The sequence below is a fragment of the Rhinolophus ferrumequinum genome, chromosome 14, assembly GCF_004115265.2.
Source record: "Rhinolophus ferrumequinum isolate MPI-CBG mRhiFer1 chromosome 14, mRhiFer1_v1.p, whole genome shotgun sequence".
Lineage (NCBI taxonomy): Eukaryota > Metazoa > Chordata > Mammalia > Chiroptera > Rhinolophidae > Rhinolophus > Rhinolophus ferrumequinum.
The window spans coordinates 31,413,965-31,441,502 of NC_046297.1; the positions used below are offsets into that span (position 1 = coordinate 31,413,965).

Consider the following 27,538-nt stretch of genomic DNA (forward strand, 5'->3'; position numbering starts at 1 on the left):
AGGTCAAGGTTGCCACAGCCCATGCCCTACCCAGGGCCAGCAGCAGAAGCCACAAAGTAATCTGCAGATGGCTTCTGCCCATGACATGTTTGGATATGCCTTGAGAGGCCAAGCTGCAAACCAAGGCTGGCTGTCACTAGTGCTGAGCTTAGGGCTTCTCAGCCAGATGTACAGGACATGCTGAAGCAAAATGTTTCTTGTTTGGATTCTGTGAACCTTTGAGAGACCCTAGGAAAGTCTGCAGCTTGAGTTAAGGCATGCAGTTTGTATGTAAAAGCTACTGGAAATGGCTTGGGTGTACCCGAAAGTTGGATGGGGCACGTCCTGAATCGCCAGGGCATGGTGAATAAACGATGGAGACTCAGATATGGCAGATATCTATGTCCACACACCCAGAATGGGGAGGTCTCAACAAAGAAAAAATGGCCCCTGCCAGCTCCTCCATCCAGGAGGAAACCCACCTCTCCACCCCCATCCCAAGCCAGACAATTCAATTCCCCACCATTTGTCCCTGCCCCCTTTCCAGCTGCTGCCCCAGTGCTGTTGCTCACATTGAGTGATTCTGTTTGTGGGTAAGTCTGCATGCAGTCCCTTCAAGAGGAATGTCTGGGAGTGCAGCTGTGCTCCATCTCATTTAATCACAATCTCCAGAGGTTTTCACAATCAGAAATTAGGGGGACTTCTCTCCCCAGCACTGGAACTCTGGGCTGTGGTGGTGCTGGGACCTCTTGCTCCTCTTGGGGGTGGGGGCACCTCCACAGCCACATATCCCTCCCAGTCTTTGATGGTCACACACGGATGTGGGACCAGCCTATTCCGCATCTCTGCCCCTCCTACCAGTCTTAAGGTTCTTCTCCATGTCTTTAGTTGTAGAACTTCAGTTCAGCAAGATTTTAGGCGATTTTCAATGATGGTTGTTTTGTAGTTTAGTTCTAATTTTGATGTGATTGTGAGCGAAGGTAAGCACGGTGTTTACCTACTGCACCATCTTGGTATCTCTCTCCCTGTCTTTTATTTCAGTGTGGTGGTATTCTATGGTATTTCTTTCCTTCCTTTTTTTTTTTTTTTTTAATTAATGTTACATGTCTCAGTTCTGGATTTTGTTTTTCTGAGTGGTTATTATTAAGTTTATGTAAATAAAAGTTTCATATATATAGTAGTCCTTTTTCTTCAGCATTCTTCTTATGTCCATTCCCTTTTGCATATTCAGACCTTTACTCTTTTCTCTTTTATGTTTTTGTTGTCACAGGTTATCCCTATTCATGCTGTAAGTTGATTTCTAAGTTGCAGTAGCAAGCTGTGTTTTTCTTCTCTTTTTTCTTTTTTTATGTTTTTATCTTCTTTACCTTTTATGTTATTTTTAAGTGTATAGTGCTTTATTTTGTGTAGGAGTTGTCATTTCCTGCCTGTTAGTTGCCATTTCCTGTCTGTCTGTTAATAATCTCGCTCATGGTTTTGTATTCTTTTGATTTTTTTGTTTCAGGTTGAATAGCCTCCTTCAGTATTTCCTGTAGTGCAGGTTGTGTATTAGAAAGTTCCTTGAGGCTGAGAAATAAATGCATTCCTGTATGGTCATTTAATCTATGACAGTGGAAGCAAGAATATACATTGGGGTAAAGACAGTCTATTCAATAAATGGGAAAACTGGACTGACACATGAAAAAAATTGAAGCTGGACTACCTCCTTAAGCCATATACAACAATAAATTCAAAATGGATTAAAGACTTAAATGTAAGATCCAAAACCATAAAACTCCTAGAAGACAATATAGGAAGTAAACTTGCAGACATTACCCTGAGTAATGTTTTTACTGATATATTCTTTTGGGCAAGGGAAGTAAAAGAAAAAATAAACATGGGATTACATCAATCTAAAAAGTTTTTTCATAGCAAAGTAAACCGTCAATAAAACAAAAAGGCATCCTACTGAATGGGAGAAGATACTTGTCAATGATTCATCTGATAAGGGGTTAATATCCAAAATTTATACAATACTCATTCAACTCAACACCAAAAAAACAAACAACCCAATTAAAAAATGGGCAGAGGATATGAAGAGACAGTTTTCTAAAGACATACAGCTGGCCAATAGACATATAAAAAAATGCTCAATCTCACTAATCATTAGAGAAGTACAAATAAAAACCACAGTGAGATACTACTTCACTCTGGTCAGAATGGCTATCATCAATAAATCAATAAACAACAAGTGCTGGAGAAGATATGGAGAAAAGGGAACCCTTGTGCACTGTTGGTGGGATTGCAGATTGGTACAGCCATTATGGAAATCTAAGGAAGTATCTCAAAAAATTGGAAATGGAACTACCTTATGACCCAGCATTTCCATTCTTAGATATCTATCCAGAGAAATCCAAAATGCTAATTTGAAAAAAATATATGCACCCTATGTTTATTGCAGTATTACTCACAATAGCCAAGACATGGAAACAACTGAAATCCCCATCGAGAGATGACTGAATTAAGAAACTGTGGTACATTTATACAATGGAATATTATGCAGCTATAAAGAAGAATGAAATTTTACCATTTGCAACGATATGAATGCACCTAGAGAATATTATGTAAGTGAAATAATTCGGAGAAAGACAAATACCATGTGATCTCACTTATATGTGTAATCTATAGAATTGAATAAATGAGCAAACTAAACAGAAATAGTCTCAGAGATACAGAGGAAAAACTGATGGTTGCTAGCTGGGGAGAGGGTGGAGATGAGGGAGAAGGTGAGGAGGTGAGGGGATTAGAAAGCACAATTTGGTAGTCACAATATTGCCATGGGGCTATGAAAGACAGTTTGGGGAATATAATCAATAATGTTTTCAAGATTTGGTAGGGTGTCAGGTGGGCACTTGTCTTATTAAGGAGACCACTTCATGGATGGTGTAGATGCCTGACAACTGTGCAGTACACCTGAAACTGAAGCTGAATAATATTGAATGTGAAATATATATATGGTCATGGAATATGGAGTACAGCATAGGGAATAGAGGCAATGGAATTGTAACAGCTATCTACAATAGTAGAGCGGTAATAGTTTGGGGGAGGGGGTTATCACTTCATGAGGGGTGAAATTAACTATTACATTGTTTTGTATACTTGAAACTAATAAAAAGAAATAAATAGCACACAAATATTGAAAAAAAGAGAATTCCCTCAGCTTCATATCTAAAGGATAACTTTGCTGGATATATTATTCTTGATAATTATGATAATTTCTGTCTTTTAATAGTTTGAATATTTCATTCCACTCCCTCCTGACTTGTAGAGTTTCTGCTGAAAAATCTGATAGTAAAGTAATGGACTTTCCCTTATAGGTTACTGCTTTTTTTCCCCTGGCTTCCTTGAGGATTCTTTCTTTGTGATTAATTTTTGACAGCTTTAATATAATGTGCCTTGGCTTGTTTGGATTTAAGTAATTAGGTCTTCTGTATGCTTCTTGTATTCGATGATCCAGTTCTTTCCACAGGTTTGGGAGATTCTCGTTGACTGTTTGAATATACTCTGTGTTCTCTTCTCCCTTTCTTCTCCTTCTGATATGCCCATTATTCTTATGTTGATTTTTATGATGGAGTCAGAAAGTTCTTGTAGAGTTCTTTCATTTCTTCTAACTCAAGTCACTCTCTTTTTCTATTTTGCCATTTCCAAATTTCTATCTTTGATATCACTAACTCTTTCTTCCATCTGGTCAGCTTTATTTCTTAAGCTGGCTATTTCATTCTTCATTTCGTTTGTTGAGTTTTTAATCTCCAGAATTTATATTTGTTTCTTTTGTAAAAAGTTTAACTTTGCTAAAACATTCATTTTGTTTTTTGACTTTGTTTCTGAGTTCATTAAACTGCCTATATGAGTTTTCTTACATCTTGTTGAGTTTTTTCAGAACTGCAATCTTGAATTCTCTGTCATTTAAGTCACATACTTCCATACCTTTAAGTTTATATTCTGAGGTTTTTTTCATGTTCTTTCTATAAGCTGCCTTGTTACCTTGTTTTTTCATGGCAATTAGTGAATTACTATTTCTCTACCTGGACATCTACAGGAATGGATTCTACAGCAGGTTGATATTAAGAGGTCTTTCTTTTTTTTTTTTTAATTAAAGTTTATTGGGGTGACAATTGTTAGTAAAGTTACATAGATTTCAGGTGTACAATTCTGTATTACATCATCCATAAATCCCATTGTGTGTTCACCACCCAGAGTCAGTTCTCTTTCCATCACCATATATTTGATCCCCCTTACCCTCATCTACCACCCCCAACCCCCTTACCCTCTGGTAACCACTAAACTATTGTCTGTGTCTATGAGTTTTTGTTTGTCATTTGTTTGTCTTGTTCTTTTGTTGTTTTTGGTTCATATACCACATATCAGTGAAATCCTATGGTTCTCTGCCTTTTCTGTCTGACTTATTTCGCTGAGCATTATAATCTCAAGAGCCATCCATGTTGTCACAAATGGTCTTATTTCATCTTTTCTTACCACCGAATAGTATTCCATTCTGTATATATACCACAACTTCTTTATCCATTCATCTATCGAAGGACATTTTGGTTGTTTCCATGTCTTGGCCACCATAAATAAAGCTGCAATGAACATTGGAGCACACTTGTCTTTATGAATAAATGGTTTCAAATTTTTTGGGTAGATACGGGGAGAGGGATTGCTGGGTCATATGGTAGTTCTATTCTTAATTTTTTGAGGAACCTCCACACTGCCTTCCATAGCGGCTGCACCAATCTGCATTTCTAACAGTGTATGAGGGTTCCTTTTTCTCCGCAGCCTCTCCAACAGTTGTTACTATTTGTCTTGTTGATGATAGCTATTCTAACTGGGGTGAGGTGATATCTCATTGTGGTTTTTATTTTCATTTCTCTGATGATTAGTGACGTTGAGCATTTTTTTATATGTCTATTGGCCATTTGTATGTCCTCTTTGGAGAAATGTGTCTTCAGGTTCTCTGTCCATTTTTCAATTGGGTTGTTTTTTATGGTTGTTGTTGTTGAGTTGCATGACTTCCTTAAATATTTTGGATATTAGCCCCTTATCAGAGGCACTGTTTGTGAAAATCTTTTCCCATTCAGTTGGTTGCCTATTTAATTGTTGATAGTTTCTTTTGCTGTGCTCAAGCTTTTAAGTTTGATATAGTCTCATTCATTTATTTTAGGTTTTACTCCCCTTTCCTTTGGAGTCAAATTCATGAAAAGTTCTTTGAATCCAAGGTCCATAAGTTTAGTACCTATGTTTTCTATGCAGTTTATTGTTTCAGGTCTTATGCTTAAGTCTTTGATCCAGTTTGAATTAATTTTGGCACATGGAGATAGATAGCAGTCCAGTTTCATTCTTTCCAATTCTGCCAGCACCATTTATTGAAGAGGCTGTCTTTTCTCCATTGTATGACTTTTGCTTCTTTGTCAAAAATTATCTGTCCATATTTATATGGTTTTATTTCTGGGTTCTCAATTCTATTCCATTGGTCTATGTGTCTGTTTTTCTGCCAATACCATGCTATTTTGATTATTGTTGCCCGGCAGTACAAGCTGAAGTCAAGGAGTGTGATACCTCCAGCATCGTTCTTTTTCCTTAAGATTGCTTTGGCTATTTGGGGTCTTTGGTGGTTCCAAACAAATGTGATTATTTTTTGTTCTATTTCTTTAAAAAATGCCATTGGGATTTTGATGGGGATTGCATTAAATCTGTATATTGCTTTGGGTAATATGGCGATTTAAATTATGTTGATTCTTCCAATCCATGAGCACGGAATGTCTTTCCATTTCTTTGTGTCTTCTTCAGTTTCTTTTAAAAATGTCATAGTTTTCAGCATATAGGTCTTTCACATCCTTGGTTAAGTTTATTCTTACGTATTGTATTCTTTTTGCTGCAATTGAAAAAGGAATTTTTTTAAATTTCTGTTTTCGAGATATCATTGTTAGCATATACGAAAGCAATAGACTTTTATATGTTGATTTTGTAGCCGGCAACTTTACTGTATTTGTTGATTGTTTCTAATAGCTTTTTGGTGGTGTCTTTAGGGTTTTCTATATAAAGCATCATGTCTTCTGCAAAGAGTGACAATTTAACTTCTTCATTCTCTATTTGGATGTCTTTTATTTCTTTTTCTTGCCTGAGTGCTCTGGCAAGGACTTACAACACTATGTGGAAAAGCAGAGGTGGTAGGGGAGAGCCCTGTTGTGTTCCTGAATGTAGAGCAAAGAGCTGCTGTTTTTCACCGTTTATTATGAGTTTAGCTGAGTGTTTGTCATATATGGCCTTTATTATATTAAGGTATTTTCCTTCTATACCTATTTTATTAAGTGTTTTAATCATAAATGGATGTTCTATCTTGTCAAATGCTTCTTAAGCATCAATTGATATAATCATAGGATTTTTGTCCTTTATTTTGTTTACGTGATGTATCACACTGATGGATTTGCGTATGTTGAACCATCCTTGTGGCCCTGGGATAAACCCCACTTGGTCGTCATGAATAATCTTAATGTACTGTTGCATTCAATTTGCTAGAATTTCTTTAGGATTTTTGCATCTGTATTCATCAGAGGTATTGGTCTGTAGTTTTTTTTTTTTATCCTTACCAGGTTTTGGTATCATTGTAATGTTGGCCTCATAAAATGAGGTAGGGAGTACTGTCTTTTCTTCAATTTTTTGGAAGAGTTTGAGCAGGACTGGTATTAGATCCTCTTTGAAGGTTTGGCGGACTCTTGCTTTTGGGAAGGTTCTGGATGACTGATTCAACTTCCTTACTGGTGATTGGTCTATTTAGATTTTCCAATACCTCATGGTTCATTAAATATGTATATTGCTTTGGGTAATGTGGCCATTTGAACTATGTTAATTCTTCTAATCCATGAGCACGGAATGTCTTTCCATTTCTTTTTGTCTTCTTTAATTTCTTTTAAAAATGTCTTATAGTTTTCAGCATATAGGTCTTTCACATCCTTGGTTAAGTTCATTCCTAGGTATTTTATTCTTTTTGCTGTAATTGCAAAATGAATTGCCTTGTTTATTTCTTTTTCTGAGATTTCATTGTTAGCATATAGTAATGCAATGGACTTTTTTTTTAAGGTGTTTAGTAAATACTTTATTTATTTATTTATGTATTTATTTAAAATTGGACTTTTTTTTATTGGGGGAGGGGAACAGGACTTTATTGGGGAACAGTGTGTACTTCCAGGACTTTTTTTTTTTTTTTCCAAGTCAAGTTGTTGTCCTTTCAATCCTAGTTGTGGAGGGTGCCATTCAGCTTCAAGTTGTTGTCCTTTCAGTCTTAGTTGTGGAGGGCACAGCTCAGCTCCAGGTCCAGTTGCCGTTTCAGGGGGCACAGCCCACCATTCCTTGCGGGAGTTGAGGAGTTCAACTGGCAACCTTGTGGTTGAGAGGACGCTCTCCAACCAACTGAGCCATCTGGGAACTCAGCGGCAGCTCAGCTCAAGATGCCGTGTTCAATCTTAGTTGAAGGGGGCACTGCCCACCATCCCTTGCAGGACTTGAGGAATTGAACTGGCAACCTTGTGGTTGAGAGCCCACTGGCCCATGTGGGAATTGTACAGGCAGCCTTCGGAGTTAGGAGCATGGAGTCTAACTGCCTGAGCCAAAAGGCCAGCCCCCTGCAATGGACTTTTGTACGTTGATTTTGTAGTAGGCAACTTTATTCGTTGATTGTTTCTAATAGCTTTTTGGTGGAGTCTTTAGGATTTTCTATATATAGCAGCATGTCGTCTGCAAAGAGTGACAATTTAAGTTCTTAATTCCCAATTTGGATGCCTTTTATTTCTTTCTCGTCCTCTGGCGAGGACTTCCAACACTGTTGAAAAGCAGAGGTGATAGGGGACAGCCCTGTTATGTTACTGAACGTAAAGCAAAGAGCTTCAGTTTTTCACCGGTAGTTATGAGATTAGCTGAGGGTTTGTCATATATGACCTTTATTATGTTAAGGTATTTTCCTGCTATACCTATTTTATTAAGTGTTTTAATAATAAATGGATGTTGTATCTTGTCAAATGCTTTTTCTGCATCAATTGATATAATCATATGATTTTTGTTCTTGAATCCAATTGGAATACAATTGTTTGAAAGAGTTACTCCAGAAGTTGCTTTGTAAAGGTGGTTGATACAAACAACTTAGGCTCAAAGATCCTTGAATCCTTGATTTTAATGAGCTTTCCCAGTTTTCATCTCTCAAACTACTTCCACAGTCATGTCTAGATCTTAACATTATCTTCACATGCTCTCAGTTTGAAGAATTAAAGTCCAGTATGTCACTTTGACCACTGGTTCTTTCTATGTTCCATCTCCCCATTGCTTTATAGCCATACATTTTCATTTAGGTCACTGAAACTTCATCTCCTCTACTTCTCTTTTTACTCCTAGGCCAACAAAACTTTGTACTGTTATTTCTTCCTTTTTAAAATCTAGTCTAGACCATAAAAGACCCAATCCAAATCATTTATTTTTTTAGTACAAATAATGTGGTCATTCCCTTGCTTTCTGATATATCCATTCTTCAGATTCTTCTTTAAAAGTTATTTATATATTTATTTTGACATTCAATACTATTTTATATTAATTTCAGGTATACAACATAGTAAAGTAGTACTTTGGTATTCAAACGTCTCTGTTGACGAACATTTCGGTTTAGAACGCCGTAAACCCAGGAGTAAATGCTTCGATTTTCGAACACGCCTAGGAAATCAAACATGTCACTTGGCTTCCACTGAGTGCAAGATCCTGAGGCCTAGCTGTAAGCTGCTTTTGAATGTTTCAGAATTTGAATGGTCTTCTGGAATGGATTACGTTAGAAAACCGAGGTACAACTATAGTTAGATATTTACTGTATTTCCCCAAAAATAAGACTGGGTCTTATATTAATTTTTGCTCCAAAAGATGCATTAGGGCTTATTTTCAGGAGATGTCTTATTTTTTCATGTACAGCGATCTACATTTATTCATGTACAAAAAACTACATTTATTCAAATACAGTCATGACATCTTTTTCTGGAACATTGTCATAACTCTCCAAACCCCCAATTCTGGCTTGAATGTCTTGAGACTCCATTTCCTGTAGAACCATTGGCCCCAATCTCTCATGTCCAGCAATAGAGCTCTCCTTAAATGAGCATTTCTTGACAGTGTAACCTGTTCACAGTGCATTGGCAACACTTCTGTCAGTGATTTTATCCCATGAATTCTTAACCCAAATCATGACCTCTTGCAGGCTGGGCTTCACAAAGTTTCCACAATGATTTCTCTCCATTCTATTTTCAAGATAGTCATTGATTTCCTTGCACAAATGGTCCTGAATGGCTTGTTTATTGCAAGAGTCTGGAGACTCTTTATTGCTTGTTTATCAAGAGTCTGGAGATAGGCAGTCATTCCTGCGGGAATCATTATTTGATCTATTCTTCTCTCTGCAAGGAAGATCTTCATGTCTTTAGCGCGGTGAGTGCTGGCTGAATCCCAGACCAAAATACCTCTTTGGCCACCTTGCAAAACAAGTGGCAGTATTAAGTTGACCCACTTCCTTATAACTACTTCTGTGCACCAGGCTTTTTCAGTTTCAAGAACATAAATGCTTGAAACACGTTCAACCTTATTTTTCTTGCCCTTAGTGATGATTAGAGGTGGGGCTTTCTTTCCATCCAGATGAATTGACAAAATACAGGTAACACATGCACTGTCATGACCAGTGGAGGTTATGTAGATTGACGAGGAACCCCTCTGACCAATTGTTGTTTGAGATCCTTGGCCCATAAACACTGCAGTTTCATCTATAACAATCATGTCGGAGAGTTGGTATTTAGAAAAGTCGATGGCATCAACAAAGGACTTGAATGCAAGTGCACGTTTAATAACTTCAGTATCTTCCATCTTAGTGTTGTTGATCTTCAAGACAGTTCATGTCACTGATGGAAGCCATCCAGCCAGTGTTGTGACGCTTTGAATTCTTCTAGGGATATTTCTAACTGTGGTGCCATTGCAAGGGCTAATGCTTGAATATTAGCCCTACTCACAACCAAAGCTTTTGCTCTCCTGTCAGCAACCCATTCACATATGATGTCTTTCAGCTCAGGAAATAATGGTTGCCGACCTGATCCACACTTGCACTTCTTAGCATTTCCCTCGTCCACCTGTTGACTGAGGTTATCGTACTCTTCTCGCCATTTTTAGACCATTCAGAGATCCAACTTCTCTTTGCAGAAAGCCATAAGATTCTTGCCCTGGGAGTCCTCCATGATTCTTTTCTTGTGCTCGACGGAATAGCTCTTTCTTTTTGCACCCATGTTGTCTGGGGGTCAAAAAGTTATTCCCTTTACATCTACCATTAAATAAAGTGTTAATTGAAGACTTATGAGACAGGAGTGGCACAAAAATGATGACAGTTAAGAATGATGGTCCACACAAAAGAGACGAAAAATTGCAGGCACCAAAATTCAGAAAAGGTTTCTTTATTTCACATGAGTGCATTAAGTACGCCCATTACGACACATGATGTATTGAATTATGAAGGTTCATATTAGACACAACCACGTCCATTCATTATCAAGTGCGCAGGTTATTCGTGTGTTGTGTCTACTATGATAGGACATTTGGCAATAAGTCTTGAGTTCATCTGTTTACATAGGCGTTTACCTCTCATTCAAAGGTGCCCACATGGGTATTTACAAATACTTAATTATAATTTATATTATCATTTATTTTAAGTATTAATGTCAGTAATAGTATTTATTTTTATTTAATTATATATTAATATTATTATTTTATAATTCAATACATCCATCGTGTGTTGCAACGGATGTACTAAATGCATCCATCTGGCTGACAATCTTAACTGAGGCTAATTTTGGGGGTAGAGCTTATATTACAAGCATCTTGAAAAATCATGCTAGGGCTTATTTTCCAGTTAGGTCTTATTTTCGGGAAGATATGGTATATAATTTAAGAAGTGATTCCCCTGATTAGTCTAGCACCCACAACTATTTTGTGACTACCAATTTGTACTTCTTAATCCCTTCATATTTTTCACCCTGTCCCCCAACTCTCATCCCATCTATCACCCTGATAAATCTAGTTTTCATTGGACACCATACATAGTTATTACAATATTATTGACTCTGTTCCGTATGCCAAAACCTACATCATCATGAGTACTGTTTAACACCCAATTTGTACTTAATTTCTTCCCTTTTCTCTTTTTCTTAGAAAAAGTTATGTATGTATTTATTTATTTCTTTAAATTTATTGGGGAGACAATGTTTGGTAAAATTACATGGGCTTCAAGTGTACAATTCTATAGTACATCATCTGTATATCACATTGTATACTCACTACCCAGAGTCAGTTCTCCTTCCATCACCATATATTTGACCCTCTTTACCCTCATCTACGACCCCCCCACCCCCCTTTCCCTCTAGTAACCACTAAACTGTTGTCTATAATTATGAGGTTTTTGTTTCCTTATTTGTTTGTCTTGTTACTTTGTTGCTTTCAGTTTTATATCTCACATATGAGTGAAGTCATATGGTTTTCGACTTTTTCTGTCTGACTTATTTCACTTAGCATAATAATCTCCAGATCCATCCATATTGTCAGAAATGTTAGTATTTCATTTTTTTTCTTATGGCAGAGTAGTATTCCATTGTGTATACTGGGGAATGCCAAAAAAAAGTATACAAATGGACACTTTGGTCAACATTGCTCAAGCAGTAGTTCGCCATAGTCAGAAATGTCTGGATGCTGTTGGTAACCACATTTAGCACCTCTTGTAATTGCAGAAGTCAAACGTGACTTGTAAACATCTTTTGTTATCAGTAAATATTGAGTATTACAATTATTTATTTATTTATTTATTAAATTTATTGGGGTGACAATTGTTAGTGAAATTACCTAGATTTCAGGTGTACAATTCTGTATTATATCATCTATAAATCCCATTGTGTGTTCACCACCCAGAGTCAGTTCTCCTTCCATCACCATATATTTGATCCCCCTTACCCTCATCTCCCATCCCCTACCCCTTTTACCCTCTGGTAACCACTAAACTATTGTCTGTGTCTATGAGTATTACAATTTTAATAGATTTTTCCTTTCTTAAAATATGTATACATTTTTTTGGGCATCCTCTATATATACCATTATCTGCATATATCTTCTTTATCCAGTCATCTATTGAAGGACACTTTGGTTGTTTCCATGTCTTGGCCACCATAAATTAAAGCTGCAATAAACGTTGGAGTACTCACATCTTTATGAATAAATGTTTTCAGATTTGTTAGGTAGATACCCAGGAGAGGGATTGCTGGGTCACATGGTAATTCTATTCTTAATTTTTTGAGGAATCTCCGTACTGTTCTCCAAAGCGGGTGTACCAATTTATATTCTCACCAACAGTGTATAAGGTTTCCTTTTTCTCCACAGACTCTCCAACACTTGTTATTATTTGTGTTGTTGATGATAGCCATTCCATCAGATGTAGGTGATATCTCATTGTGGTTTTGATTTGCATTTCCGTAATAGCTAGTGAAGTTGAGCATTTTTTTCATATATCTGTTGGCTGTTTGTATGTCTTCTTGGGAGAAGTGTGTGTTCATGTCCTCTGCCCATTTTTTAATTGGATTGTTTGTCTTTTTGTTGTTGAATTTTACATGTTCTTTATGTATTTTTGATATTAACCCCTTGTCGGAAATATCCCTTGCAAATATCTTCTCCCATTTGGTTGGTTGCTAATTTGTTCTGTTGATGGTTTCTTTTGCTGTGCAGGAGCTTTTTATTTTGATAAAGTCCCATTCATTGATTTTAGCTTTTACTTCCCTGGCCTTTGAGGTCAAATTTGTAAAATCCTCTTTGAACCCAAGGTCCATAAGTTTAGTACCCATGTTTTCTTCTATACATTTTATTGTTTCAGGTCTTATGTTAAGGTCTTTGATACATTTTGAGTTAATTTTGGTATATGGTGACAGAGAGCAGTCTAGTTTCATTCTTTGCATGTGGCTTTCCTATTTTCCCAGTACCATTTAGTGAAGAGGATTTCTTCTCTCCATTGTATGTTTTTGGCTCTTTTGTAAAAAATTATCTGCCCATAAATATGTTGGTTTATTTCTGGGTTTTCAATTCATTCCATTGGTCTGAGTGTCTGTTTTTCTGCCACTACTACGCTGTTTTGATTATTGTTGCTTTGTAGTACCATTACATTCTTATATACTAACAATTTCAGAAAAAGAGATTAAAAAACAATTACTATTGCAATTGCAACAACAACAAAAATAAAGTACCTAGGAATAAACTTAGCATGGATGTGAAGGACCTATACATGAAAAGTACAAGACATTTTTAAAAGAAATTGAAGAAGACAAAGAGAAATGGAAAGACATTCGTGTTTGTGGAGTGAAAGAATCAATGTAGTTGAAGTGGCCATATTACCCAGAGCAATACAGATTTAATGCAATCCCCATCAAAATCCCAGTGGCATTTTTAAAGAAATTGAACAAAAGACCCATCAGATTTCTATGAAGTCCCAAAAGACCCTGAATAACCAAAGTAATCCTAAGAAAAAAGAACAAGGCTAGGGGTATTACACTCCCTCCCCCTTTTTCACTCATCCCAACTTTGCTCCCATCTGGAAACCATAAAAATATTCTCTGTATTTATGAATTTGTTTGTTTCATTTTTTTCTTTAGATTCCATGTATAGACGAAATCACATTTCATTTGTCTTTCTCTGCTTGATATAGTCCACTCCACATAATACTCTTCAGGTCCATCCATGCCACAGCAGATAGCTACAGCCCATTCCCTTACGTGGCTTAGCAATTTCCATTGTACATATATAGCACCTCCCCTTTATCCATTCATCCATCAATGGACACTGAAGCTGTCTCCATATCTTGGCCATTTTAAGCAATGCTGAAATGAATATGTGGCTGCATTTGTCCCCTCGAGATGGAATTTTTCATTTTTTTGATAAATACCCAGAAGTGGCAATACTTGGTCTCTTTCTGTCTGTTGTTATAGCCGTTGTTTTAAAGTCTACTTTGTCTGCTGTAAGTATTGCTATCTCAGCTTCCCCCACTATCCCCTCATTTTCATGAAACATCTTTTTCCCATCCCTTTCCTTTTAGTCAGTGTGTCTTTCCATCTAAAGTGAGTCTCTTGTAGGCAGCATTTGTAAGGGTCTTGTTTTCTTATCTATTCAGCCACCCTATCTTTCAATTGGGACATTTAATTCATTTACATTTCAAGTAATTGTTGGTAGATATGTAATTATTGATATTTTATTATTTATATTTTTGATCTTTTTTTTTTTTTTTTTTTTTTTTTTTTTTTTTTTTTTTAAATCTTAACTAAGCCTCTAACATTCTTTGTAATACTGGTTTGGTGGGGACGAATTTGTTTAGCTTTTTCTTGTCTGGGTAGCTCTTTTTTCTTTTCTTTTTTTAAAATTTATTGGGGTGACAATTGTTAGTAAAATTACATAGATTTGAGGTGTACAATTCTGTATTACATCATCTATAAATCCCATTGTGTGTTCACCACCCAGAGTCAGTTCTCCTTCCATCACCATATATTTGATCCCCCTTACCCTCATCTCCCACCCCCCACCTCCCTTACCCTCTGGTAATCACTAAACTATTGTCTGTGTCTATGAGTTCTTGTTTCTCATTTGTTTGTCTTGTTCTTTTGTTGTTTTTGGTTTATATACCACATATCAGTGAAATCATATGGTTCTCTGCTTTTCCTGTCTGACTTATTTCGCTTAGCATTATACTCTCAAGATCTATCCATGTTGTCACAAATGTTCCTATATAATCTTTTCTTACTGCCAAATAATATTCCATTGTGTATATATACCACAACTTCTTTATCCATTCATCTATCGAAGGACATTTTGGTTGTTTCCATGTCTTGGCCACCGTAAACAAAGCTGCAATGAATATTGGAGCACACGTGTCTTTATGTGTAGATGTTTTCAGATTTTTTTGGGTAGATACCCAGGAGAGGGATTGCTGGGTCATATGGTAATTCTATTCGTAATTGTTTGAGGAACCTCCACACTGCCTTCCATAACGGCTGCACCAGTCTGCATTCCCACCAACACTGTATGAGGGTTCCTTTTTCTCCACAGCCTCTCCAACACTTGTTACTATTTGTCTTGTTGATGATAGCCATTCTGACTGGGCTGAGGTGATATCTCATTGTGGTTTTTATTTGCATTTCTTTGATGGTTAGTGATGTTGAGCATTTTTTCCTATGTCTGTTTGCCATTTGTATGTCCTCTTTGGAGAAATGTCTCTTCAGGCCCTCTGCCCATTTTTCAATTGGGTTGTTTGTTTTTTTGTTATTGAGTTTCATGAGTTCCTTGTATATTTTGGATATTAGCCCCTTATCGGAGGCACTGTTTGCAAAAATCTTCTCCCATTCAGTTGGTTGCCTTTTTATTTTGTCGATCGTTTCTTTTGCTGTGTAGAAGCTTTTAAGTTTCATATAGTCCCATTCGTTTATTTTAGCTTTTACTTCCATTGCCTTTGGAGTCAAATTCATAAAATGCTCTTTGAACCCAAGGTCCATAAGTTTACTACCTACGTTTTCTTCTATCCAATTTATTGTGTCAGGTCTTATGCTTAAGTCTTTGACCATTTTGAATTAATTTTGGTACATGGTGACAGATAGCAGTCCAGTTTCATGCTTTTGCACGTGGCTTTCCAATTCTCCCAGCACCATTTATTGAAGAGGCTGTCTTTCCTCCATTGTATGTTTTTAGCTTCTTTGTCAAAAATTATCTGTGCATATTTATGTGGTTTTATTTCTGGGTTCTCAATTCTATTCCATTGCTCTATGTGTCTGTTTTTCTGCCAATACCATGCTGTTTTATTATTGTTGCCCTGAAGTACAAGCTAAAGTCAGAAAGTGTGATACCTCCAGTATTGTTCTTTTTTCTTAAAATTGCTTTGGCTATTCGGGGTCTTTTGTGGTTCCAAACAAATCTGATGATTTTTTGTTCAATTTCTTTAAAAAATGCCATTGGGATTTTGATGGGGATTGCATTAAATCTGTATATTGCTTTGGGTAATATGGCTATTTTACCTATGTTGATTCTTCCAATCCATGAGCAAGGAATGTCTTTCCATTTCATTGTGTCTTCAATTTCTTTCAAAAATGTCTTATAGTTTTCAGCATATAGGTCCTTCACATCCTTGGTTAAGTTTATTCCTAGGTATTTTATTCTTTTTGCTGCAATTACAAAAGGAATAGTTTTTTGTATTTCATTTTCTGAGATTTTATTGTTAGTATATAGGAATGCAATGGACTTTTTTACATTGATTTTATAGCCAGCAACTTTACTGTATTCGTTGATTGTTTCTAATAGCTTTTTGGTGGAGTCTTTAGTGTTTTCTATATATAGCATCATGTCATCTGCAAAGAATGATAATTTAACTTCTTCATTCCCAATGTGAATGCCTTTTATTTCTTCCTCTTGTCTGATTGCTCTGGCAAGGACTTCCAACACTATGTTGAAAAGCAGAGGTGATAGGGGACAGCCCTGTCATGTTCCTGAACGTAGAGCACAGGACTTCAGTTTTTCACCATTAATTATGAGATTAGCTGAGGGCTTGTCATAGATGGCCTTTATTATGTTAAGGTATTTTCCTTCTATAACTATTTTATTAAGTGTTTTCATCATAAATTCGTGTTGTATCTTGTCAAATGCTTTTTCTGCATCAATTGATATAATCATATGATTTTTGTCCTTTATTTTGTTTATGTGATGTATCACATTGATGGATTTGTGGATGTTGAACCATCCTTGTGCCCCGGGGATGAACCCCACTTGGTCGTGATGAATGATCTTTTTAATGCATTGTTGTATTCGATTTGCTAGAATTTTGTTTAGGGTTTTTGCATCTGTATTCATCAGATATATTGGTCTGTAGTTTCCTTTTTTTGTGTTGTCCTTACCAGGTTTTGGTATCAGGGTAATATTGGCCTCATAAAATGAATTAGGGAGTACTGTGTCTTCTTCAATTTTTTAGAAGAGTTTGAACAGGATTCGTATTAGATCATCTTTGAAGGTTTGGTAGAATCCATCTGGTCCCGGACTTTGCTTTTGGGAAGGTTTTGAAAGACTGATTCAATTTCATTACTGTGATCGTTCTGTTTAGATTTCCCAATTCTTCATGGTTCAGTCTAGGAAGGCAATGTGTTTCTAAGAACTTGTCCATTTCTTCTAGGTTATTGAATTTGGTGGCATGCAGGCCTTTATAGTATTCTTGGATGATCCCTTGCAATTATAGTATTCTTGGATGATCTTTTGTATTTCTGTGGCTTCTGTGACAACTTCCCCGTTTTCATTACTGATTTTGTTTATTATTGTCTTCTCTCTTTTTATCTTAGTGAGTCTAGCCAAGGGTTTGGCAATTTTGCTAATCTTTTCAAAGTACCAGTTCTTTGTTACATTAATTTTTTCTATTGACTTTTTGTTCTCTGTTTCATGTAGTTCTGCTCTGATTTTTGTTATTTCCTTTCTTCTGCTTTCGTTTGGTTTCACTTGTTCTTATTTTTCTAGTCCTTTAAGGTGTAACATGAGGTTATTTATTTGGGATTTTTCTTGTTTCTTGAGATAGTCCTGTAATGATATAAATTTCCCTCTTAAAACTGCTTTTGCTGCATCCCAAAAATTTTGGTAGGATGTATTTTCATTTTCATTTGTTTCTATGTATCTTTTGATCTCTCCTCTAATTTCTTCTTTGGTCCAGTCGTTCTTTAAAAGTATGTTGTTTAATCTCCATGTATTTGTGTTTTTTCCTGCTTTCTTTTTGCAGTTGACATCCAATTTCAAAGCCTTGTGATCAGAGAATATGCTTGGTATGATTTCAATCTTCTTAAATTAGCTGAGGCTGATTTTATGTCCCAATATATAGTTTTGAGAATGTTCCATGTACACTAGAAAAGAATGTATAGTCTGATGTTTTAGGATGAAGTGCTCTATATATGTCAATTATGTCCATTTCATCTAATGTGTCATTTAGGGCTGCTATTTCGTTATTTATTTACTGTTTGCATGATCTATCAATAGCTGTCAGTGATGTATTTAGGTCCCATAGTATAATTGTGCTTTGGTCAATTTCTCCCTTTAGTTCTGTTAGTAGTTGCTTGGTATATTTCGGTGCTCCCTGATTGGGGGCATAAATATTGATGACTGTTATGTCTTCTTGTTGTATAGTCCCCTTTACCATTATGAAATGTCCATCTTTGTCTCTTGTTATCTTTTTCACCCTGAAGTCTGTTTCATATGATATCAGTATGGCTACACGTGATTTTTTCTGGGTACCAGTTGCTTGGAGTGTCAATTTCCACCCTTTCACTTTGAATCTATGCTTGTCCTTGTAACTGAGATGTGTCTCTTGGAGACAGCATATGGTTGGGTTTAGTTTTTTGATCCAATCTGCTACTCTATGCCTTTTTATTGGTGAGTTCAGTCCATTTACATTTAGGGTGATTATTGATATGTGAGGATTTCCTGTCATTCTATGTTTAGTTTTCTGGTAAGTGTGTGTCTCAATTGTTTTTTTGCCTTTTTGTTGTTGTCTATTATTTCTTTATGGTGGTATTCTATGATATTTCCCTCTGTTTTGTCTTTTATTACAGTATATATTTCAGTTGTGGATTTTTCTTGAGTGGTTACCCTTAAGTTTACGTGAAAGAAAGTTTGATATTTAGAGTATTCCATTTTCTGTAGCACGCTTACTTTCTCCTTCCCATATTTCGGTTCAGGCCTTTACTTTCCCCCTTTTTATGCTTTGTTTGCCACAAATTGTCCCTGTTGATGGTGGTCGAGTAGCCTCCTTTAGTATTTCTTGTAGTGCAGGTTGTGTATTAGAAAATTCTCTCAGCTTCTGTATGTCTGGAAAGCTCTTTATTCCTCCTTCATATTTAAAGGATATCTTTGCTGGATATATTATTCTTGGCTCATAATTTCTCTCTTTCAATAGTTTGAATATTTGGTTCCACTCCCTCCTGGCTTGTAGAGTTTCTGCTGAAAAATCTGATGATAATCTAATGGGCTTTCCTTTGTAGGTTACCATCTTCTTTTCCCTGACTGCCTTGAGGATTCTTTCTTTGTCGTTGATTTTAGACAGCTTCAATACAATGTGCCTTGGAGAAGGCCTGTTGGGATTGAGGTAATTAGGTGTTGTATTTGCTTCTTGGATTCGAGGATCCAGTTCTGTCCACAAGTTTGGGAAGTTCTCATCAACTATTTGTTTGAATATATTCTCTGTTCTCTTCTCTCTTTCTTCTCCTTCTGGTATGCCCATTATTCTTATATTGCTCTTTCTGATGGAGTCAGAAAGTTCTTGTAGAGTTCTTTCATTTCTTTTAATTCTCAAGTCTCCTTCTTTTCCCATCTGTGTAATTTCCAGGTTTCTATCTTCGATGTCACTGATTCTTTCCTCCATCTGGTCAACTCTACTACCTAAGCTGGTTATTTCATTCTTAATTTCTTCTATTGAGTTCTTAATCTCCAGAAATTCTATTTGGTTCTTTTTAAAAATTTCAATCTCTTTCGTAAAATGCTCATGTTGTTCTTTGATTGTGTTTCTGAGTTCATTAAACTGCCTTTCTGTGTTTTCTTGCATCTTGTTGAGTTTTTTCAGAACTGCAATCTTGAATTCTCTGTCATTTAAGTCACATATTTCCATATCTTTAAGTTCCTTTTCTGGGAACTTTTCACTTTCTTTCTGACCTGTCTTGTTGCCTTGGTTATTCATGGCAATTATTGATTTATTATTTCTCTTCCTAGGCATCTACAGGAGTGGCCTCTGCAACAGGTTGATAGGAAGAGGTCTTTCTTTTGTTTTCCAGTACTTGTTGGTACAATGTTTTATTTTCTCTCCGACTATAGCCTTTTATTTCTCTCATACGGTAGTGCTATATTTTCTCTGCACTATTCCAGCTTCTCACACAATGTGGAGATTCCCTGGGAGATGGCTTCTCCTCTGTTAATAGTTCGCTTGGGTCACAGGGCACAGTGTCCGTGTGGGTATGCGGAGAGCTTTTGAAGTTCCAAAGCTCTTCCTGCCCCAGATTCAGAGCCCGTATGTATCAGCAGTTCTGTTTACTCCTGCCAGGATCCACCCAGATAGCTGGGGCCAGGGGCGGGGTGAGTTGTGAGAATTGGCCCAGAACAATGGCGGCGACCACCACCACACCCGGTCCTGCTTCCATAGCTCCCTCCCCTCTGCTGGAACTAGTTGGGCTGCGAATCTGTGTCTGCGGTCCACAGTTCTCAGAACAGCAAATATTCTGTTCTTTTGATCTGACACTGCTACTGTTCCACTTCTAGTACCGGGCAGGTGGGGGCGGGCTGAGCTCTGAGAGGGTAGGGAGGGGGCGGCTAGTGTCAGTGCCTAAGGCTTCCGTTCTCTGCTCTGCAGTGAGGGCTTAAACCACCATTTTCAGCCTTCTTCCCTCAGTCTTTTCTCCGAGGTCCCTGCCATGAGCATTGGGTTCAGCCGTGTTATATGCTGCCCCCTCAGACCTGCGTGCCATAAGAGGAGCCCTAGCAGTCCGAGTTCTTCCCTCTCCCGTAGCTGCGGTAGTTCCGGGATGCAGTGAGCTCGGAGCACTGAGCTTGGTCTGTGTCCTGCACTCACCTGCTTGGCTCCGTCTCCGCACTTCTCCCTTCCCTAATCCGCCACTCACGCGATTCGCCGACCTGTAGGTGAATTCCGTAGTGGGCCTGTTCGTCTTGCCTGTCTGCTGTGCAGGGAGTCCTTTATGGAGTTATTGTTGTTCGATTAGTTGTAAATTCCAGGGGAGCTTTACAGAGGCTCACCTCATGCCATGATTTTGATGACCCTGGGTAGCTCTTTGTCTGTCCTTCAATTCTAAATGATAGCTTTGCTGGATAGAGTAATCGTGGTTGTAGGTCCTTGCTTTTCATCAGGTTGAATATTTTCTGCCAATCCCTTCTGACCTGTCTATTCTCCAGATTCTTAATTCTGGATCTGGGCTCCTGGGTGCTAAACAGAAGCACACAATATATGGACAGGGACCACGATAACTGTGTGGATCCCAGTGGGTCCCTCAGCACCTCTGTTGAATACTTTTGCTTGTCCCTGGCCAGGTTCCTCTTCCAAAACCTATAACATATCTGAATTTTCACTGTCTTCTTCATGACTCTATCCACCTTGACACCTTGCTTCACAACTCAATAGGCAGATGTTAATATTCAAAGATCATTTTGTATTCTTCACCTAATCATTGCTTTCAATTATTCCTTCTTTCTCTTCTTCATTAGCCTTTCTATATTGACACTTACCTTCTACATGCTTAAGTCTTCTTCATCTTAAAAAAATAAAAACTCTCATTTGAACTTACATTTCCCTCCAGCTGCCAATCCTCTTTCCAGATAAGATGGGAGAATGTTTACATGTGTCAGTTTATGTTTATGATCTTGTGTCTCCAAACCAGGTTTTTCCAACTTCAACACTATTTTAGGCCTGATAATTCTTTGTTGTTGGGGATGTTCTGTACACTATAGGATGTTTAGCAGCATCCCTGGTCTTTAAAAAATAGATACCACCCCTGTCCCCCAGTTGTGCCAAACAAAAATATCTGTAGACCTCTTTTTTTGGGGGAGGGGCAAAATCGTTCCAGTTGAAATTAAACTTATAATGGTGGTTGTTTGAATGGGCATGTTCAAAGAGACTCTGAAAAGCTATAACAGCATTTCATTAGTAGAAGAGAATGTAGCTGATTATGTTACTGGAGTGACAACAAAGCAGAGAGTATCATTCTTTTAAGAAGCTAGGCTGACAGGAAACCAGTAATGCATTTAGAGAAAAGGTATGAAAAAATGTTGCTCTGGAAAATATTCAGAGTGGACATTGAGAGATTGTATGACTTCAGGTTATTGAAACTTACCTGCTGCAATACACATGTTAATGAATTTACACATGTTAATGTAGTACGTTAACAAGCTGGGTAACTCATTACCATATTTGATGGAAGAATAGTGCCAGGATTTGGAGGAAGAGAAACATAACCCCTAAAGAGAAATGTTTGCCCTTAGAACCATGATCAAATTTGAGATGAGGTTCATGTATGTAAATGTTATTTACATACACCAAGACATTCAAGTTTGTATCAGTTTTGAAAAAAAGTACTGTGAGTTTAGATAAATTATAGAATGTTATTCTTTATGACAGAAAGGAAAAAAATGATGTTTCCATTAAGCATAAGAAGTGAAGTGCCCTCTTCATTTCCGCACACCCAGCACTGACTTTGGGCTACCATTGGATTCAACTCTCTAGGTTGCTCCCTCTTGATGGATAACATAAGGAACTGAATTAAGAAAGTCAGAATGTCTGTTGTGAGACTATGAGAAAAGGTGATTCCAATGTGGCCTTGAGCTCTGTATTTTATTTTAATATCTTGTACATGTAGAAATTTTCTGAGACTTTTGAGATCAATCACATGATGCACTGAAAAGATGTTATAAATAAAAAAAATTATGTTTTCAAACCCTGGGCTGAAATTAGGGAAATAGCTCTAATTCTCCCATGAATGTGAGTTGCAGTGGTGTAATGGAGTCAGCTGGCTCACAAGAGTTAATTTTCCATGTCTCTTCCCAACTCTATGTTCAGTGACTGGAATCAACCATAGTAGGAATATTTATACCATGGAATCAAAACATGCCACAGATCAGGAATTTTTTCTTTCTTTCCAGAGAACTGTTTCACCTGAAGATAGGTCTTATTTGCCCACTTCTCAGATGAAACTAAGGCTCAGAAAAGTAACTCCCTAAATGAGTTTGACTTTGAAAACTACATGAGTTCTTGGGAGGCAAGGCATAAAATTAATGTAAGAGAATTTCTTATTTTTCTACTCAAATGGTAGACTCCAGCTGAATTTAGGTTTTCTTCATAGAAGATTCAGTATCCTTGTGAACTGATTTCCTTTTTTTTTAAAATTTTCATTGTGCACAACAGGTTATAATAAGAACATTTTAATGTTCATTTGTTTTTCTTACCATCCTCACTGAAAATAGAACGGATAACAAGGCAGTCTTGAAGACTTGTATTTTGTTGTATATTAGAATGTTATTTTTTCATCATTCTTGATTTTCTAACAAATGTATTATTTGCAAACTATTCCCAACATTTGATTAATTAATCCCTGTTATATTACTAACAAGTTCTATCCTGAATGAAATTTTATCCTGAACAAATTTTTTCAGCTGTCTATTATAGGGTAAGCCACCAGTGACCTCTAAGGTCATTACCATTCATACCAGCATGAAGATTCTTATGCTTCTAACAACTAGAGTATGTCCTGCTGTTAAAATATTAACGTGGGATATAAGTGCTAAATAAAGCAATTTTAGACTTACTTTATTGAAGATGTAGCCTCAAGAGCGATTTGTAATTTTGTTGTGAAATGTAGTTTTTATTTTGTTTTGAAAGTTTCAGGATCTGAAGCTGAGGGAATTCTACTGTGAGGGAAACCCACTGTTCTTGAAGCAGCCTGTTAATGCTGTAAAACAAGAGGAGGTCTGGAGTCTACAGGTGAAGCTTTATATCATTCCCACAGGTCTTCAAACTAAAGCCATGACTGAAGTTTTAAAAAGTTTTTTTTTGAAAGCATTCCAGACAAGCCAGCAAATGATTAATGTAACCCTACTCTGTTGGCATGTGGATCCTATAAATAATGTCTTTGACTTGCAATCCTACTGATTTCCAGAGTGACTAAATTCGGGGAAATAGAAACAGTTTGTTGGATGAAAAAAAAAAAAAGAGAGAGAGAGAGAGAGAGAGGAATTTGTTTTTACTTTCATCTTCCAAGTATCTTTTTAGTATTATCTAAAGATGTATTAGATTTGTTCTTACTGGGGTCTTTGCCTCTTCAATCGCTTTTTCAATTGATCCCCTTCCTAGTGGATGAATGAATATAATCCAGAAATCATGTTCACTTTAGTCAAATTAGAGGACACTGTTTGTGTGTCCTTTAGTGACAAATGAGTAAAGATTACAGATCTTTCCATGAGTGTGAGCCTCAATCATGAATTTGAACCTTTCAGATCCTTTTCAAACCTGCATCTGAACATGCAGGATTGTCTTAAGACTTTTAAGAATTGTGTAGGATGCAGGAAACAACCAATCTTGTTCAACGGTTTAGTTTTTTTAAAGTAAAGTTTTTCCTTGTTACATAAGTAATATACGAGGTCTGACAATTAAGTTCACATTCTCATCCTATAAAAAATGCCTCATACCTCATTGCTGAATATCACTATGGCCACCTTTGAAGCACTCTCCTTGAGAAGCTATGTACTGATGCCAGTGCCTCATCCACCCTTCAAAGCAATTTTGGAACTCTTTCTGTAATTGCCATCAGAGCTGTTGTCATATTACCCTTGATGTCCTGAATGTCATCAAAATGTCTTCCTTTCAATATTTTCTTTATCTTCAGGTAAAGAAAGAAGTCATTGGGGGACAGATCAGGTGAGTAAGGAGGGTATTACAATACAGTTATTTGTTACTGGCTAAAATCTCCCTCACAGACAGTGCTGTTTGAGCTGGTACATTGTCGTGATGCAAGAGCCATGAATTGTTGGCAAAAAGTTCAGGTCGTCTAACTTTTTCACGCAGCCTTTTCACCACTTCCAAATAGTAAACTTGGTTAACTGTTTGTCCAGTTGGTACAAATTCATAATGAATAATCCCTCTGATATCAAAAAAGGTTAGCAACATCATTGCAACAAGTTAGTGAACTTAATTGTCAGACCTCATATGTTTACTGTAGAAAACTAGGAAACACAGATGAATAAGGAAGGAAATAAAAATTAGTTTCAATGCCATACTGAGTAAAAGTTCATTACAAAAGTAATATTAATACAAGCTTAATTTAGAGAAATCAGGGAAAAAAGGCAATAGAAGTTGGTAAAAATACTCAGAAATCTGGTATGCACATATTACCACTATCATCTCTGACATTTATTCTGCTAGAATTTTCCATGCATCCAGGAGTTTTTTTGGTATTTTTTTAAAGATGTGATCAAACTCCCTATACTAGAGACTTGTTCTTTTCCTCAAAATATCGTGAATATCTTTCCAATCAATTAAAAAAAAATCTGTGATCTCTATTTTTGATGAATACATAATATTCTTACATATGATTTATACCAAAAATATTTTTAACTACTTCCCTCCTGTTAGTTGTTTAAATTATTAATTATTTTCTGGCTTTTTGGACTTTATAGACAAGGCTTCAATGACCATCCTCATAGCAAATTTCTCATGTCTATACTATCCCTATGAGTGAAATTTTTTTGGTGAAAGAATTGTCATCTTTTAAAGTTGATAAGCTCTTTTGAAATTCCCTTCCAGAGAATCAATCTGTATTTCCATGAACAGTATTATTTTCTACTCTTATGTGAAAAAAATTTCTCATTTGAGTTTAATTGTAAATGATTTTTAAAACTACAGTATTTAATTTGGTTAATCCCTTACAACCTATTTTTTCTCCTTGAATCAAGAATTTCAGAATAATAATGTTAACAATAATAAGAACTAACACCTACATGTATTAAGCCTACTACGAGCAAGGCATTGTTTCAAGCACTTAATAGAATGAATTAATTTAATCATCTAATGTCTCTAAAAAGGTAGGTACCATTATTGTTCCCTTTTTACAGATAAACTGAGTCCCAGAGAGATTAAATAACTTGTCTAGGTTTACAGAGCTAGTAAGTGTTGGGAAGATGATGCCAACCTAAACAGCTGGGCTCAAAACGAGGCTGACTCTGGGTGGTGAACACACAATGCAATATATAGATGATGTATTATAGAAATGTACACTTAGAACATATGTAATTTTACTAACCAATGTCACCCCCAATAAATTTAATAAATAAATAAATAAATAAATAAATAATTTAAAAAAAAGAGGCTGCCTGAGGTGAGGAAAAAGGAAACAGAGTGGTCCCTGGTTGGAGGAGGTTCTGGTTTGTGGATGGGGCTGGATTAGCAGTTAACCCAATGTGGCAGTTGTCTTAGAAGAGTGCCCTTGAAGGCAAGAATGATTTGGGTACTTTTAAATGTATCTCTAAGAACTTTTCATAGAAAGGTGACAAATTTATTATACATTTCATGTTTGTACTTAAAGTAAAAGTCATTTCTACTGGATATTTGGTTAACATTACTGATTAAACTACTTGGACTATCAAAAAATTATAGGGCTTTGATTCAGGCTATGTCATGGTTAATATACTAAAACATTTTTCTTCACCTCAGAGATATGTGAACTATATTTTAACGTTGATAACTAGATTATAACAAAATATTAGCCAGGATATACTGAATCAGTAGTTGCCAGACTAAGAGTTTTACCCACATTATCTAATTTAATTCTTTGAACTCTATATGATAGTGTTAGAAAAACATCCTTGTTTTATAGGTGAAATATCCAAGATCAGAGAAGTTAAGGACTTGTCCAAACAGGGTCACATAGCTAATAAATCATAGAGCCTGGATTTGTACCTTTTGCCTATCTGACTCTGACTCAGAATCTTTGCTCTTGATGCTATGTTTTAGTGGCTATCATACAAGTGATCTTACAACAGTTCCAAAATTCATCATTCTTTCTAAGGATTCGTATTTGTTTTTACATTTTATATATACTTATATGAATATAATATGTATATCAATAGTTTTATAATTCAAATTGAATCATCATGTGTAAGGAAACATAAAAGAATACACCTGAAACTAATTTTAATCTATGATGGCTTAAACATAGGAAAATTTCTGACCTACATATAGTTAGCTAACAAATATTCTAACAACACAGCATATAAACTCTTCAAAAGGAACAATTTATTTATCCATGAAAGATTTCTTGATTTTTAAATAACACTGGAATTAGGCCACCACCAAGTTGTATGTTCTCAAAAATTGCATTGCATGTATCTTTAAGATGTGTCCTAAAAGATACTATTGGCCATGCCAGCAGTATCTTACTTCATATATACTCACATTTCCAAGTAATAATTTTATATTTCAATAGTATATGTTATTCTTCCAAAGTAACACATTGGCAGCAAGTAGAAGAATATAAATAATGGGTAATGTAAAAGTTGTCAAGAGACACACTGAGTGCAACAAACATGTTTTGTTCCAGAAATCATAAATTGAAAAAGTGAATTGTGTGAACTGTGACCTATTTGTAGGTCCCATGTATTTCAGCAAATTCTTCTACTATCTGATATTTTGGAATGTGAATCCTTATCTATTAGTTTTCTGCAGCTTTATAGTGAGAACCTAGACTTTGAATTCTTGTAGCTAAAAACTTACTTCTAAAATCAATATTTCATTTAGAATCACGAGCTATGGTCTGTGTAAATAGGTAAAGAAAAGTGGTAATAAACATCTAATTTAGTAATCTAATTTAGTAATTAGTGTGAAAGGGTAATTTTTTTCTGAAAGTAAGACCTCAGTTATGTCATTCTTTCTGAAAAA

General features: G+C 36.3%; 2 protein-coding genes across 2 annotated transcripts in view; both read left to right on the forward strand.

Moving 5' to 3' along the window:
- The window catches only part of LRRC69 (leucine rich repeat containing 69), a 181,265-nt gene that overhangs the window by 124,008 nt on the left and 29,719 nt on the right, over positions 1-27,538 (forward strand). Inside the window, exon 2 of the mRNA XM_033125823.1 lies at positions 23,489-23,590. Within this exon, the coding sequence (XP_032981714.1) occupies positions 23,489-23,590 (102 nt within the window). The remainder of the gene's footprint in view (positions 1-23,488; positions 23,591-27,538) is intronic.
- Positions 1-27,538, forward strand: part of SLC26A7 (solute carrier family 26 member 7) — a 445,736-nt gene that overhangs the window by 88,529 nt on the left and 329,669 nt on the right. The window lies entirely within an intron of this gene.